At 46.9% G+C, this 13728-nt stretch overlaps 1 protein-coding gene across 1 annotated transcript; it reads left to right on the top strand.

Annotated features, from left to right (window-relative positions):
* Positions 1-2996: 2996 nt before the first annotated feature.
* Positions 2997-4155, top strand: LOC118554728 (transmembrane epididymal protein 1A-like). Its single transcript, XM_036122528.2, has one exon. It carries the CDS (start codon positions 3113-3115, stop codon positions 3998-4000), a length of 888 nt encoding a protein of 295 aa, XP_035978421.1. The 5' UTR covers positions 2997-3112; the 3' UTR covers positions 4001-4155.
* The last annotated feature ends 9573 nt before the right edge of the window (positions 4156-13728 follow it).

The following is a 13728-nucleotide window of genomic DNA, read 5'->3' on the forward strand; positions in this document are numbered from 1 at the left end:
ATAAAGTTATCCAAACATTCAGTCAGATATTGCATGGCTGGACCCTAGTGCCAATTTGATCTTGGTTTATATGTTATTTCTTTTATGAATCAATCTAAAGGATTCACTCACTATTGCGATTGCCTTAATTTATTTTTGAGGGAGGAGGGCTTTTTATTTAACACCCTCTGCCGTTTTTTCTTGTTTACTTATATATTTATTTGTTTCTTGTCTCTCTCCTTCATCGTTGTGTCCTCAGAGCCTAGAAGTGTCTGATATTATTAGTATTATTATCGAATGAAAAAATGAATCAAAGAGCCTTTGGTGGTCCTGCCTACATAGGATTGTGAAAGTATCTTCCTTTAAGGACCATTAGATACCCTAGCCTAAGAAGGCAACCTGGTGAGGCACGTGTTTTTCATCTGTATCTCTTCCTCCCCACCTCCCTATATGGCTGCAATTCGATGCCCCTGTGTTAATCAGAACCACTTGCACAGTCAATACCATATCCTTCTTTTTTGCCTGTTTGCCTCATGCCTTGAGGAGCCTGAAATATACATGTGACTGCCTCGCCTTCCGGTTCAATGAAATCATTAATGTGTCCTTTGGTGGGCATATTCTTCCCTTGGATACTAAAAATTTTGAACTCTCAGTGTCCAGTGTTGTTAGAATAAGAAAAAATATTTTCCGGGCGCCTGGGTGGCTCAGTCGGTTAAGGTTCTGCCTTCGGCTCAGGTCATGATCTCAGGGTGCCAGAATCAGGCCCCACGTGGGGCTCTCTGCTCAGCAGGGAGTCTGCTTCTCCCTCTGCCTGCCATTCTGCCTGCTTGTGCGCGCGCTCTCTCTCTCTCTCTCTCTCTCTCATAAATAAATAAATAAAATCTTTAAAAAAAAAGAGAAAAATATTTTAGATAGCCATTTACTATTGCAGTAGCCTTAACATTTTCTAGCTTATCATTTATCATTCTTTTTTTAAAAGATGTTATTTATTTATTTATTTGAGAGTGAGAGAGTGAGCGAGTGGTGGGGGAGGGAGAGGGATAAGTGGACTCCGCACGCACTGAGCGCAGAGCCCAACATGGGGCTTGGGGTTTGATCTCACAACGCTGAGGTCATGACCTGAGCCGAAACCAAGAGTCGGAAGCTTAACCAATGAGCCCCCCAGGTGCCCCTCATTTATCCTTCTTTACCACTTTTCCCATTTGGCATCAAGGAGTGTAAGAACTTCATTACCCTCTGTGAAGAGAAGTCTGTGTTGTTAAGGCTACAGATAGGCTCCACCTTTTGTAGATTTATGGGCCACTTAACAGTTATCCTTGAATGAATAGCCGCTTTTTGCCCTGTGCCCATTTTTCTACTGAGGTGTTCACTTTTAACTTTTTGATTTGTAAGAGCTCTTTATATTTTAAGGAGACTAACATTTTGTCACATATGGAGTAAAATTTTACAATTTATTTTTCTCTTGAAATTAACTTTTTTAAAGATTCATGAACTTTTATTTTTATTTTTTTTAAAGATTTTATTTACTTATTTGAGAGAGAGAGAGTGAGCGAGAGAGAGAGAGCACATGAGCAGGGGCAGAAGGAGAGGCAGAGGGAGAAGCAGACTCCCATCTGAGCAGGGAGCCCAATGTGGGGCTCAATCCCAAGACCATGAGATCATGACCTGAGCCGAAGGCAGACGCTTAAACGACTGAACCACCCAGGTGCCCTTATTTTATGTTTAAATATTTTATTTATTTATTTGAGAGAGAGAGAGCATGAATTGGGGGGCCAGAGGGAGAAAGGAGACTCCCTGCTGAGCAGGAAGCCTGACATGGGGCTCAATCCCAGGACCCTGAGATCACGACCTGCGCCAAAAACAGCTGTTTAACCAACTGAGCCACCCAGGCGCTCCTTGAAATTAATTTTTAACCATAACTTTAATATATGATAAATTATTAATTGTAATGTTTAACTTCTATTAATAAAAAACTTTAACATTTTAAAATATAATTAGGTTCTTCCCCTTTTTTTTAATGGTTCCTGCTTTGGTATTATTCGGAGGAATACTTGAACAACTTCATCATCATAGGAATTCAGCAAGGAATGTTAGTAATAACACAGTAAAATTACTAATAATCACTACCATTTATTGAGTATTTTTTATGTATCAGACACTCTACATACGTTATTCTATTTAATACAAGAAACCTATGAGGTAATTATTATTCCCATTCTACCAGTCAGGAGACAGAGGCTCAAGAAGACAGAGTAAGTTGCTCATCATCATGTGACTTACAAGTGTTGGAGCTGAAACTCAGTCATTTAGTCATGTACAAGCTCTGGACTTCGTCAGCAGATGAGTAGATCTAGGTCCCCATCCTGGCTCTGCTGTGCTGGCCACTAGATGTGATACCTGCGTGTGTGGTTTCACCTCTCGGAGCCTTAATGTCACCTATAACATTTGTTTAACAAGGACTCTCTCATAGAGTTGTTGAGGGATTTAAATGAGGGAAAAAAGCTTTAATATGGCTGGCACCAAGAGACAGCCAATGCAAAAATGTCAGCCACCGCCCCTTAATTACCTCTTTCCCTAGGGGCGCCTGGGTGGCTCAGTTGGTTAAGGGGCTGCCTTCGGCTCAGGTCAAGATCCTGGAGTCCCTGGATCAAGTCCCGCATCCCGCATCCCGGCTCCCTGCTCGGCGGGGAGTCTGCTTCTCCCTCTGACCCTCCCCCCTCTCATGTGCTCTCTCTCTCATTCTCTCTCTCTCAAATAAATAAGTATTTAAAAAAAAATTACCTCTTTCCCTCCCCTCGCTTTGTGGCAGGTGGGGCAGAGGGGAGGGAAGAGAAAGGGAAAACTAGGACCTGCAGCGAGGTGCAGAGGTTGGAAGCCCAAGCTCAGCTGACCTAAGTAGGGAACAGAGTGAGGTGAAGTGCCACATGGCTGAGAGAGATCCCACCCAGGGAGTGGCTCAGATGCTTCCAGCACAGACGTATGTCCTTTCGTGTGTGGGAGGTAGGGGTGGAGTTGGATCAGGAAGATCTCACCGCAGCTTAGAAGCAGCAACTCTCGCTTGTGAGGAGAGCGCTGCGAGGTTGCTGCTCACCTCCCCGCTCGCGCTCTGCTGGCCCCAACACACACGGAGACCATGGGCACCTTCCAGGGACACCTGCTGGCGGGGATGTTCTTCCTCATCTTCTCCCTCTACTACTCAGTGATGGTGTCCTTGGCCCTGCTGCGGGGACAGAGGTCTCTCAGGTCCCCTTTACCCCCAAGGGAGAAGCGAGGACACAGGTGGTGGCAGCTGGTATCTGTGCAAGGGATGATGAAGTTGGTCGTCTCCCTGGGTGGCATCATTCCTGAGTTCTTCTACCCCCCAGGAGTAAACCGGATGAGGATAATAGACTGGGAGGACCCTCGGCGGCCATTCTTGTTCTATGACAACTGGGATCATGTCACCATGTATGGGTTTTTCATGCTCAGCGGTGTGGTGGACACCGTGAGCCAGTCATGTCAAGCATGGCAGAACGTCAAGCTGGAGCGAGCAGCTGAGGCCCTGGCCTTCTGGGTGCTCACACTGTTGATGGTTGCCCACCTGGAGAACAAGGGCACCTTGGAGATCCGCGTGCATGGGCTGTTCGTAGCGCTCACCTTCCTGGTTAGCCTGGTGCTCACCGTAGAGGTCTGGGTCCCTGACCAACCCACGCTGTGGGTGCTCAAGACCTGGATGGGGCTGGCGCTCAGCAGCTGGATGCTGCAGCTCTCCGTGCTAATGTACGTTCCTCCCTCGGGGCAGCCCTGGAGAGCAGAAAACCCTGGGGACCTCGCCTTCCTCACCATCTTCTTCTGCTGGCACCTGGGCTTGGGGGCGGCCATGCTGGCCGCTGTCTATGGTCTCTGCAGCCTCTGGCACCGTCACTTCTCCTCCTGGAGGGAGGTCCCAGGTGCCAAGTACCAGCTGTGCCCCAGAGGCTACGGCAACGAAGAGCTGGAGAAGCTGGGGACAGAGGTCATGCTGCAGGATGGGGGCATCTAGGTATAGAATCTGTCTTTGTGCTCTGCCCGTTGTCACGAGAGTTTGGAGGGCGCCCACGGTGTGCGTAGCCCGGAAACATCCTGGGATCTACAATGTGGGCTTCTGTCACGGGAGTCACCTTCCCTGTTCCTAAATAAACCTTTCAGCTCCTCGGATTACTTCAATCTGTTACTCTGTTCTCTCCAGGTCGGCCACTGTTCGGTATGGTTCCTGACCACGGACTTACATGACGTAAGGACAAGGAGTAGGGCTTCTCTCTGACAGCTTTTGGGATCCAAGAGGAGGCAATGAAATGAGGAAATAGAGGGAGATGGAGAGTCACTGGAGACCCGGTGAACGGTTCTATCAGTTTGAGGCAGAGCTGGCTTAGGATGTGCAGCTCAGGTGTTTAAATGTGTGAAGGGGGGGTCCATTTTTGCATAGTGGTGACGACTTCTGTTTTCTTCACTTCTCTCTGTGTTTTATGTACACTAAGTGTGGCAGGATGAAGAACCTGTTTCATTGTCGCTACAGTTGTTTTTAATCTAGACTGAACGAGGCCACTTCTGCCTTCTGCGGGAGCAAGGGCTGAGGAAAAGAGGGTGGCAGTCAATTAGCAGGGGCTCAAGTCTGAGAGAAAGGGGGCAAAGGAGGAAGGGAGTCCCAAAGGTGGGTGTAAGAAACAAGGATGACTGAAATGTAATTTTCAGTTGCTCGGGTTTTGCTGTGATGGAAAACTCCATTGTTCCAACTCTTCCAGTGAAGTCTATGTTACAAGTCCTGTGTATGTGTTTGTGTGTGTGTGTGTGTGTAGGTGTGAGTGATTCTGGGGCAAGATCAAAGAAAAGGCCCAGATTTCAGTTGGTGGGGGCAGTAGGGGAAGAACTGCTCTGAAATGTGGGGTGTAAATGAGCCCAGGGGTTCTGAAGATGCAGGAACTCAGAGCTGAGAGAACACTGAGAACGCCAGCCGCCGGAATTTGCAGAAATTTTCAGCCAGGCATTGAGCTTCTCCCAGAATGAGGAGAGAAGGTGCTAGTAAATTCCTATACTCAGTGAAATATCTGAAAGCCAATTCTATACAAATACTTTATCACTGGATAGAACCAGAAAGCCACCGCTTCTGATAGCATGAGTCTGCATATGTGAGACGGATCAATCCAGCACTTGGAGATGTGAAGAGGCAGGAAGAAGGGAGGGGTGCCAGCCATAGATGTGGAGAAAGGACCACAGCGCAAAGCTCCCTCTGGCAAGGCAGTCGTAGTGCCGCCGTCTCTCAGGCAGTTAGAAATACTGTCCTCAGAGACCAAAAAGCTGTAGGAAGCATAGAGAGGTGTTTGCATTTGCAAGATAGAAGACAGGCTGCACACTGTCTTCTGAAATGTCACCGGACCGCCCCCTACACAGCGTGCAGGCGCATGGCAAATCGGCCCTGGAAACTCCAGGACCAGGATGAGAGCTGAAGGCAGAGAAGAGAGCGAGGAAAGGTGTGGAAGTGGGACAAAGGTCTGGCAGCTCACACCAGCAGGGCTTGGAGGGGAGGAACTCTCTGGATCTAGACGAAGAGCAACATGTCTTCCCGCAGCAGCTGGAACGAGGCCAGCCCCAGCTTCCTTCCCAGCAGAGCAGGAACCAACCTAAGGAGAGGCCAACACCTTTCTTTCTGTCCCCGCCCTAAAAAGCCCAGAAGCAGAGCCAGATTTACCCTGAAGCTCATAAAGCTTAAGCTTCAGGGCCCCTCACTTTACATCTCCAAATGCAAAGCCCTGGGAGGGGTCATAGCAAGGTGTTCACATGATCACCTATCGCTGAAAAATTGCCAAAGATCTTTCTGTATTTTTTTTTTCTAAAGAGGGAACTCCTACTTTAGGTATAACTTTAGGCTCCACAAAACCTGGCTCTGCCTCCACCCTGAAGGCTTAACACAGTCTTACTTTCAAGATGCCTTGTGATATACATCTCTTAGCCTGTTAGTGGAACATTCCTTATTTGAGGACAATGAGAAGACTCTTTCTCCTTCAACTTGGAAATAAGAAGCTTAAACTTCTAATGACATCACCAACTGACTGAAAACCACCGGCTAGAGTATAATCCGTCAGTCAACAAATCCCTCAGTGACCTGTTATCAGATGCTGGGCCTGATTCAGTAAAGAGGAATCTGACATGCTGGGGACTGATGGCTAGGGGGAAAGATGGGGAGTGATATACAGGGGCGGGTCCTGTTTATCTTCCTCTGTGCTGTGCAGGGGAGTTTTTGTCCTGTACATCTGGCCTTGCCCAGTGTATTAGTCAGGGCTCTCCAGAGAAACAGAACCAATAGGATGTGGATAGATAGACATTTTAAAGAATTGGTTTATGAGATTGTGAGCGCTAGCAAGTCCAAAATAGGCAGGCCAGGCCAGCAGCCCAGAGACCCAGGAAGAGTTAATGCCATCTTGAGTCTGAAGGCAGCCTAAAGGCAGAATTCCTTTCTGCTTAGAGCACCTCTGTCTTGTCTTTCAAGTCCTTCAACTGATTAAGTGAGGTCCACCCATATTATGGAAGGTAATCTGCTTACTCAAAGTCTACCAATTAAATGTTAATCACATCTAAAAAATACTGGCACAAGGCAACATCTAAACCAGTGTTTGACCAAACAACTGAGTGCCATGGCCTAGCCAAACTGACACATAAAATTAACCATCATACTCAGCATATGGGAACATGGCCACTGAAACATAATTTATGGCCACTGTGTTTGTCGTGACTTTGGAGACCTTCCAAAATAATAACTTCATTTTAAAAGAATTTCATCGGGGCGCCTGGGTGGCTCAGTCAGTTAAGCATCTGACTCTTGATTTCAGCTTTCACAATCTCAGGGTTGTGAGATCGAACCCCGTGTCAGGCTCTGCACTGGGCATGGAGCCTGCTTAAGATTCTCTCTCTCTCCCTCTGCCCCTCCCCACTTGTGCTCTCTCTCTAAAAAAGTAAAATAAAAAATTAAAAAATAGGTGGCTGGGGGGATGGGGTAACTGGATGACGGGCATTAAGGAGGGCACTGAATGTAATTAGCACTGGGTGTTACATGCAACTGATGAATCACTAAACTCTACCTCTGAAACTAATAATATACTATATGTTAATTGAATTTAAATAAAATAAACAAATAAATATAAATAAATAAATAAATAAATAAATAAATATAAGAACTTCATCATTATAAGTTCTGACTGCAGTGTGACTATGACCATATAGTGCTATATGGTCTTCTTCCCTTCCCTGTTCCCCCTGGAGAAAGATAGTGATGGGTATACAGGTAAGTGACATTCATTTTTAAAGATTAAAATCATGTTTAGAGAGGGTTTTTTTTATTATTCATATTATGCATTTTAGACATCTTACAATATAGCAAAAAGTATTTTGAAGTATTTTGAAATCTACCATACTGCCCCCACCCAGAATTAATTGCTGCCTGGGCGGGCTAAAAGAGGAGGAAGTTATTTCAATCAGAGTGGATGATAGGGTTTCTGTATCAGAGATGAGCCCTTTCTTGGTGACGATGAGGGATGTGCCTGATGACTAAGGTGTGGATGAGTAAAGAGGCTTGGGGGTGAAGGTCATTGAAGATGAAGAAATCCAGAGCTGGGAATCTAGGTGTTGTGGGAAGGAATGGAGCAGGGATCCTGACAGGGCTGGGAAGATGGCAGCGTTGGGCTGGAGAAGCCCAGAGCCCAGTTCCCAGTGAATCTAGGGGTGTGTGCATGCGGGGAGACCTAAGGCATCAAAGAGGGCAGAAGACAGAAAATGTGGCTAGCATGAGCTTCAAGAAGGAAGTGATCGGGGTTAAGCAGAAAAGGTACCACCTACCCCACAAAGGTATTGTGAGAAAGAAATGAGGTGCTGCATACGAAACACTTAATTCAGAGCCTGGTGTAGGTAGACGTTCAATCATATTAGTTCGAGAGACTGAGTATACAAATGGGCAATGACCAGATTATATATAAAAAGAAAAATCTGACCTACAATCTGCAGCATCCAGTCCAGGAAACCAACCCATTATCTACAGTAACCGGGCCAGGAAGCCAGCCTGCTACCTTTAAGTCAGACCGTAGAAAGTCAGTTATAGCTATCACTAGTAACCAGTCCAGGAAGCCCAACAATAACCCCTGTAACGACTGACCCCAAATGGGCAGGACTGGATGAATAACTAACTGCTTCCCTCATTTTTGCCCTGTTTCCAACCTAGGACCCACTGGAGAAAGCCAAATATGCACCTCTAACCAATCACATAGGTTATCCCACTTCTAGTTAGCCTGCCTGCAGCTTCCCCATGCCAACAGCCTCCAATCAGGGCATATCTGAAGCCTCCCCTTTTTTCCACTGTAAAGCTTTCCCACTCTCCGCCTGGCAGAAAGGAAATGATGGTGGCTGGCTCCCTTATTATAGCAAACGCTGAGTAGGTAGCCTTTGCTTGGTCTTCATTTATTTCCACATGTTCAATTCTTTCATTTATTCATGCAAGCAGTTACTCAATATTTATTGAATGTCTACACTAGCCTCCATGCTAGACCCTGAGAATAACAAAAAGACCCAGATGCCGGGTCTCTGACTCCAAGCTGATTATGGCTCAGTGGGAAAAGAAGGGCAAATAAACAGCAAGCTAAGTGCAGTCTGAAAAAGGCTGTAATGAAGGGCAGGTAAAGCAGACTTGGGGATCAGGAAATGCTTCCAAGAAAAGTGATGTCTCCATAGGAACCTGAAGGATGAGTGTGGCCAGGGGAAAGGGGGTTGGGGTAATACTCAGGAGAGGAGGAAAGGGCCAAGGGAAAGTCCCCAGGTCATAGTATAAACACTGAAGGAAGTGAACGAAAGCGGGATGCTTGGACCTCAGTGTTTGAGCCTGAAGTGGCAAGCCATGAAGGTAGAAATGTAGACAAGGGTCAGATTCCTTCTAGACCCCATGAAGGAATTGGGTGTTTATCTTGAAGCCAGTGGTAGTGATCAAATTTCCATTTTGAAAATGTCACTCAGGCTTGATGTGGAGTGACGCATGGGGGGGTGCAGGGAGGGGCAGCCTGGAAGCAGGGAGACCAGCTAGGAGACTGACAGACCATGGTGCTAGAGGAGGAGAGAAGAGCTCATTTAGATGGTTCCTGACCTGGACGTCGTGCCTGCAGGTCGGGAGGGTGAGAGAGGGGGGGAAAGCCAAAGCTTGGACCACTGAGGAGGAAAGTAAATGCAATCACTGAGAAAATGAAAGTCAGGACCAGGGGCTGCAGAAGAGAGGAATTCTGATGGAAGATACGCAGTTTGAGGTGTTGTTCTAGAAGTAGATGTGCGTATGAGTCTGGAGCTCAAGAGAAAGGGACGGGTAGAGAGATTTGGGAGTCAAAAATGGCTATTAAAGCCATTTCTGATCACCCAGGGATAGAGGAGCTCATCCAGGGAGAGGGGAGAGGGAAGAGGGCTTGGAACACAACTCTGGGAGGCACCGCATGTAACTGGGAAAAAGAAGAGAGGCACTTGTAAAGCAGACCAAGAAAGAGCAGCCCAGGGAGGCAGGAGGAAAACCATGGGCTTGTTGTAACACAGAAACCAAATACTGATATTGTTCCAAAAAAGGGAGTAGCCAACAAAACCTTGTTTCTTATTCCCAGTTCCTCCTTCCTTTCCTTCCCCTCCCAGAGAAGGATGGCCCATGGGACACTGGGAGGGAACTCACTCTTATAAGACTAGTGGAACTGGTCCTGCATTGCCCCACAGTGTTGCCCAAGCTGCGTCCACAAAATGCAGGTGTCGGTATGGGTCATAAAGAAAACTGGATGATGAAAGAATAAGAAGAAATGAACGTGCTCAGGACAAAGATTTGCCTCTGAGTTATGCCACCTAAGGATTGTACCAAGATCTTGGTAAGGCAGGACTGGAAGTTAATTCTGGGACCACAGTGAGCACCGTTCCCCTTTGATGAGTGCACATTACATAGTTAACTATTTAGTTCGTTAGCCCTGGTTATTGAGTGCCTACCACACAGCAGGTGGGAATGGAAATCAAATTTCCTCTCTCCTCACTAGCCTGTGTGTACAAAAGGGACCACAGAAAGGATAATGATCCATATTTCAAAGACCTCCAACCCTTAAAAGTCTCACCCAGATATCCCTACAGATCTCTCTCTATCCTTTCCTCTCTGTCCCTCTCAATCTCTCTCTTTCTCTCTCTCATTATCTCCCTGACCCTCTCCCTTTCTCCCCACCACCTCCCTTCTCTCTCTCCCTCACCCTCCCCACTACCTACACCTCCCACCAGCCTTCTGGCTTCTGGGCGCAACCAGAGATTACCCCTCCCCCTGTCTCACTGCTGATGGTGTCCTTGGTAACGAGGACGCTTTCTCCTCTACTTCGCAGTTCTTTGAAGACACAGTGCAGAGCCCACACTCAACCTGGAGAACATCTTCTCCCTGCCCTGTGCACCCACTCCCATGGCCCTTGCGAAAACAGTTCCATAACTTCCTCCAGCAGCCCCCTCTCCCAGGACGCAGTTCCCAAGAAATAGTCTCCAAGAGACATGAAGTGCGATCTCCATGTGACAGTATCATCATGGTCTTGCAAATCAACTAGTTGTGGACAGAATCTAGGATTTATTTTATTTTATTTTATTTTATTTTATTTTATTTTTGGTAGTTCTGATTGTGTTACCATGTGCAAAAGAAAGAATACAAGTGATACGCTTGATTTTTTATTATTTTTTTAAAGATTTATTTGAGAGGGAGAGTGAGCGAACGAGAGAGCACGAGCGAAGGGGCGGGGGGGGGTGCAGCAGCAGAGGGAGAGGGAGAAGCAGACTCCCCACCAATCAGGGAGCCCGATATGGGGCTCGATCATAGGACCTCAGGATCCTGACCTGATCGGAAGGCAGACGCTTAACCAACTGAGCCACCCAGGTGCACAACGCTTGATTTTTTAAATGAGATCAACATTTTAAAAGTTTGCCAAGAGCACAGAACTAGCTGGCAAACTGTGAGAAATGCAAGCAGCCTTATTCTTCCAGGTTGTTGTCCCCCCCCCCCCCAACACACACACACACTCCACTGCCACCCTCTCGTTAAAGGGCTTCTGGCCTGAGACGAGCGGGGGCGCCAGGGCCCCACAGCCCCGCGTGCGTCCCTCTCCGCTCTTAGGGGGCTGAGCCCGATCCCCAGCTCCGCCCAGGCCAGGGGCTGCCGGAGTCCCGAGCTGGGGAGCGGATTTCCCAACGTGCGCCGCAGGGCGGAGCGCGCCGTCCCCGCGCTGTGGCAGCGGCCGCACCTTCTGTTCCCGCCCCGGGCCTGGGAGAGGGCCGGGAGGATGTGATGGACCTGCCCCTCCTGGGTCACCTGTGTCCTGGGCGCCAGCGCCGCACCAGGTTGGGGACGGACTCGTAGGCTGTGCTGGGAAGGTGTCCCTCGGTCCGCATGGGCACCCAGGGTGAGGCCCCAGCGCATCGCAGTGTCCTTCTCCACGACCCCCGAAGGCGAGGGCCGACTGGCCCTTAGTCCTCACAATTCACACACCTGAAATGAGGGAGATGGATGAATTATCGATTGATTGATTCACCCAGTCATTCGCGCATGCCAAAATGTTTCTCTAGCGCCTTCTAAGCACTTGAAAGGAAATCAGTGAACAAAACAAAGATTTCTGTGCTGAAGACCCCGAACGGGACATGGTGGTTTAGAAAATAAGCAATGACCTTAGAAGAGCGAGTATTGATATTTAGTCCTAAGTAATCTAAACCATCTCCTCCTACACACTATGAAAGCAAAATTCCCCTGACAAATTTCTGGTTGAAGGTAACAGCCAGTTCCTGGCAGGATGGCTGAGATGGCAGATGCGGTGACCGTAGGTCAGAAGAGAAACCACACATCAGAAAGGCGAATGATAGGGACCCATGAAGGTCCCAAGTGGGAACAACAAGGCTTAAGGCCCCAAGAATAATGCCCAGTATACCCAATTAACAGGGAAGCCTGAGACAATGACAATAGTTTGCTCTATATTTAGTGTGAGAACAATTTTTTTTTTTTTTAGTAATTTGACACTAGGCGCACATTTAAGAAGCATTCCACACAAGCCTACATTTACACACAGGATCTACATGCAGGCAAAACTACACACCATTTCCTGCAGGCAGGGTCAAGTTCAAAAATTTCTTTTTTTTTTTTAATTTTGTTTTATTATGTTATGTTAATCACCATACATTACATCATTAGTTTTTGATGTAGTGTTCCATGATTCATTGTTTGTGTATAACACCCAGTGCTCCATGCAGTACATGCCCTCCTTAATACCCATCACCAGGCTAACCCATCCCCCCACCCCCCTCCCCTCTAAAACCCTCAGTTTGTTTCTCAGAGTCCATAGTCAAGTTCAGAAATTTCTATCAGTGGTCCTACCAAACTCAATGCCCTCTTTGTATAACATACTTGGTAAAGCCCCTTTACTATCTTGAAATGAAATTCATAGATAATATAATCTACCTACAGACATAATTGCAAAAACTATATATAAGTATATAGATATATATCACTATAATATCTGGTGGTATCTCCCAGCCAAAGACCCTCAGGAACACAGTTGTAGTTGAACATTGCAAGGAGGGAGAACTTTGCACCACCTTTCACGTGGTAGAAAGGACTGGTAGGATTTAGGTTTGTGTTAGGTGACTTCAGGGAGGATTCACAGAAGCAGTGCTTTGCTTTGGCTTGGATGCTGTCGGGAAGCAGGAATTGTTCTATAATTGGGCATTTTAATAAACGTTATCCAGAAGGAGGGCACACTAGAGCAAGGCTAAAGCTATCATCATGGGATGCTGGGTGGTTCAGCCGGTTAAGCGTCTGCCTTGGGCTCAGATCGTGATCCCAGAGTCCTGGGATCAAGTCCTGGCACCGAGTCCTGCATTGGGCTCCTTGCTCAGCCAGGGAGCCTGCTTCTCCCTCTGCCTGCCGCTCCCCCTGCTTGTGCTCTCGCTCTCTCTGACAAATAAATAAAATCTTTGAAAAAAATAAATAAAGCTACAGTCATAAAGGAGAAGACATCACTTGTATTAGCCAAGACCAGGAGATATTTAGTCACTTCTGTGGTTTGGACCATGTTCCTGTTTTGTCTGTGCTCAGACACCATTACAGAGTGCTCTTGTTTTATCTAGATCCATGAAGGTCACAGAGTGGCCTTGTGAAATACTGGTGTTCTGTGAAATTGCTTATACGCACAGGAGAACACAGTGAGTGTTCTTAGTGAGGCCCAGGCTGGCTCCCCGGGTGTCAGGGACTGCTTTTCTCCTTCTCATATCCTAACTGAAATAAAAAGGAGAGAGAAAAGTGATCATAATAAAATAATATACATTTCCATATATAAATACTGTAGCATAACTATACTAGATACATAATAGAGTCAGATGGTTGCACCTCCTTAATAGAGTCAGATGGTTGCACCTCCTTATTGAGTCAGTTTGGATTTAAAAGTAAGAATATTAGAAGTGTTTCCTTACAGTAAGTACAGAAGAATGAAAGAGAGGTTCCAGTTAAAATCAGAATTAAAGTTAGAATTAAGATAAATAAGGAGCACTTGGGTGGCCCAGTCGGTCAAGTATCCGACTCTTGCTTTCGGCTCCGTTCATGATCTCAGGATCGTGAGATTGAGCCCCATGTGGGGCTCTGCGCTGACTGTGGCCTGCTTAAAATTCTCTCTCCCTCTGCCCCTCTCCCTGCTTGTGCACTCGCTCTCTCTCAAAATAAATAAAATC

Source organism: Halichoerus grypus, chromosome 1, assembly GCF_964656455.1.
Source record: "Halichoerus grypus chromosome 1, mHalGry1.hap1.1, whole genome shotgun sequence".
In the NCBI taxonomy this organism is placed as follows: Eukaryota; Metazoa; Chordata; class Mammalia; order Carnivora; family Phocidae; genus Halichoerus; species Halichoerus grypus.

What these genes read in the sequence shown, in the direction of transcription:
- LOC118554728 (XM_036122528.2), top strand. Translation starts at nt 3,113, where the DNA reads ATGGGCACCTTCCAGGGACACCTGCTGGCGGGGATGTTCTTCCTCATC.